A 3,224-nucleotide genomic window follows, 5' to 3' on the forward strand; every position below is an offset into this window, starting at 1 on the left:
TATAATAAGTAGAGTTTGATTGTTCCCAATTTTTCATTAGCATTTTCGTCTATTGATTAATAACAATTTGTTACGTCCTTTTACCATCAAAAGAAAAAACATGGGGATGTATTTATAAATTTACTTCTTTTTCTATTTCATCATTCTTTCATAGTGATAATTTGTTTTTCATCCTAGTGAATGAAAAATAATATGTAAATTAGGAAAATTATTATTGGATGTTGTTGCTTAATTATATGATGATGCTTTTATATATTTTTATACACTGACATTTATTTTTCTTTTTCTTTTAAAATAAAAGTAATTTTTTTATATTTCAAATCTGGTGCAAAAGAGATAATTTCACTCCATTGAGGTCAATGTTGAAAATCTGACGGCAAAATTATTCTAATTTATCATTTTGTCATCTTCTTCGGCTGGCTGCAGTTTTATATATAGTTGTGTATAATTCAGCATACGACAGATGGTAGTTCTGATTACTTGAATTTAACATTGGATGATATTTTTTTTCAAAAAAAAATAAAGAAAACATTCTCAACTGTTCCGTTATGATTGTGATTTTTGTTCATTTGGTTGTCTGGTCACTCAGAAAGAATTATTAATATTATATGCAAATCGAAAGAGCAAATATTTCAAAACTTTCACCAATCAGAGCACGAAACTGAAATTCTTTCCATAATTAAATAGATATTATATAAATAAATGTTTGTTCATTTGATTGCATATTTTTTTTTCTAAATTTATAAATATATATATATATTCTTGTATGATATTTTAATTATGATTATAATTGGAAAATATTTGACTTTTTCAACATTTACTATTGTATTCCATTTGATTCAATTAATTGTCAAAGTCAGCATTATTCCTTCAAGCACTGCTGGTATTGTTGCCGGGGGCGGAGCCAGATTCAAACATTTTATTACAAATGTGTGACAGTGGTCATTTTTATAATCGTTCGATTCTTGTTAAGCGCACACACAATTTATTGTTATTTCAGGGTGACATGCATCGGAAAATTTTTTTCTTTGCTGTTGCTGTTGTTGTTGTTGTTCAAGTGTAGCATTTAAAGTGAAGCAAATTTATGTTTAATTTTTTTAATGTATTCACTATTACTCGAATCGAGCATGAATTATCATATTTTTCTTTGTTGTGTGTAGGCGTAGGCGTGGGATTCAGTTTGTGTAACATTTTGCTGTGGAACTGCAGTAGTAGTAGTAGTAAAAGCAGCAGTAGCTTAACATAATAATTATTCTGTTGTTGTTGTTGTTGTTGTTGTCCACATGCTTTGCACTTTTCAGAAGTCGACTTTTCTTCTGACCGACGGACGAAACGAAGCTAAACAACCACCGGAAAAACAAATCCCAGTTGAAGGTTTAGGCAAAGAAAATCTGGTCAATATCACTTCAACATTTGAAAATTTCAAAGATACAAAAGTGATCGAAAAAGCTGAACGTACACCATTGACACTTGTTGATAAAGTTTGTTTTGTTGATTTAATTGATTTCATAATGCATAATAATTGAATTTAATAGGAACGCTATTCACAGTATAAGCAGAAATTTGAAAATATTGAAGAAGAATTGAAAGAGAAAAAACGTGAAAAGCAGATTCTCAAAGAAGATATCAAAGGTGCTGGCAAGGATACTTTGAATCAGACGAAAGATTTGTTCGAACGTCTCAAGGATGCGCCATCCCAAGATGCTGCTGCTGTTGAAAAGAACGTCGAAAAAAAATTGGATATCACTTTGAGTGCGGACGATAAAAAGCGTATCAAAGAAACATTCTTTGAGGTGAAAACAACAAGCAAATTATAAATTTAAATTATTATTTTTATGCAAATAACTAAGTAATTAATTAATTAAGAGTAAAGAAAAAGATGAACCGCACGAATGTAGCATCTGCGGTCAGGTGGTTTATCCAATGGAAAAGTTGCAGTTGGAGAAAAAAGTTTTTCACAAATCATGTTTCAAATGTTGGAAGTGTAAAAAAACTCTCAAGTAAATCGAGTATCATTTTTTATATTCATTTTTCTTATTCAATTTTACTTTTTTTTCGAAAACAGCGTCCAAAATTACAATTCACACGAAGGTAGATTGTATTGCAAAATACACATGATGCAACTTTTCCATCCTGAAGCGGCCATCACCGACGCAGCAGCTGATGATGAACAACAAGGTATATATCAATTTTTTAATTTGTTTTTTTTAAATAATCATTTGATTTAAAATGTTTCTCCAAATAACCAACCCCGTTACCTCTCTTCCTTTCCTTTCATCTTTTTTTTTCTTGCTGTCTGTCCTCTATTATTAGCAAGTCGCGACAATTTATTGAAAACTTCTATAAAATCCATAAAGACTGAAGCTTTACACATTTTAAACACATCTTTCGTCCATTTCAATTAAATAATGCACTGCACATTTTGAAGAAAACATTTTTTGAAATTATTTTACGAAAAGCACGTTTCGCGTCATTTTCAATGAAAAATTGTTTCATGATCAAGAAAAAAGCACTACGTTTTATTTTAATAAAAAGAACAATAAAAATTTTGCAATTTTCAATTTGAATAATGGCAATCAATCATCAATAGATAAATGGAAGTTATGCAATTTGAAATTATTCAATTTCAATGTTATCTATCTTCTTTTTGTTTCAAATTTCTTTTTGCATTTTTTTTTGATTTTGTGATCATAGAGATAGTATTTGATCGATTTCCAAACGGATGAGTCATTTTTTTGCTTGTTTTTTTTTATTTGCTTTGTTATTTTGAAATAAAAATAACGCGAAGGGCAATTTTTAGACGTCAGTGCAACCGACAGTGATGAAGAAAGCGACTATGCAATTGTGCGGCGTCCGAAAGCGCTTGATCCCAGCGTTGTGAAAAGTAATTTTATTTTAATTTTTTTTTAAAATATTAAATATTTTTGTTAAATAACAATTGAAATTAGTACTTATTAGTAGAGTTGTTTAAAAAAACAAAACAAAACAAAATACTGAATGATTGTCGCAAATTTCAAAAATTCATCTCTTCAAATATGCATTTTTATACTTTTCATTACGATTTTGCATTGTAAAAATGAAACAGTGCCATTTGATGTAGTTGTTATGGATTAGTAATTATTCTATTATTAATAGATTCATCGATTGTAAAGAATCTATATTGTTGCAATGAAGTTTGAATTATTTGAAATGAATTCAGTTCCAATTAATATTTAACTGAACAA

General features: G+C 28.8%; 1 protein-coding gene across 1 annotated transcript; it reads left to right on the top strand.

The window, feature by feature from the left end:
- Positions 1 to 1,283: 1,283 nt before the first annotated feature.
- Tsp_05859 (putative LIM domain protein) lies at positions 1,284 to 2,884 on the top strand (the record flags this gene model as incomplete). The annotated part of the gene is made up of 5 exons (XM_003380090.1): positions 1,284 to 1,481; positions 1,536 to 1,793; positions 1,867 to 2,000; positions 2,066 to 2,178; positions 2,801 to 2,884. Coding segments are annotated over exons 1-5 (787 nt in total), but the record flags the coding sequence as incomplete, so codon positions are not given.
- Between the last annotated feature and the right edge of the window lie 340 nt (positions 2,885 to 3,224).

This window comes from Trichinella spiralis, assembly GCF_000181795.1.
Source record: "Trichinella spiralis strain ISS 195 chromosome Unknown Scfld2, whole genome shotgun sequence".
Taxonomy (NCBI): domain Eukaryota; kingdom Metazoa; phylum Nematoda; class Enoplea; order Trichinellida; family Trichinellidae; genus Trichinella; species Trichinella spiralis.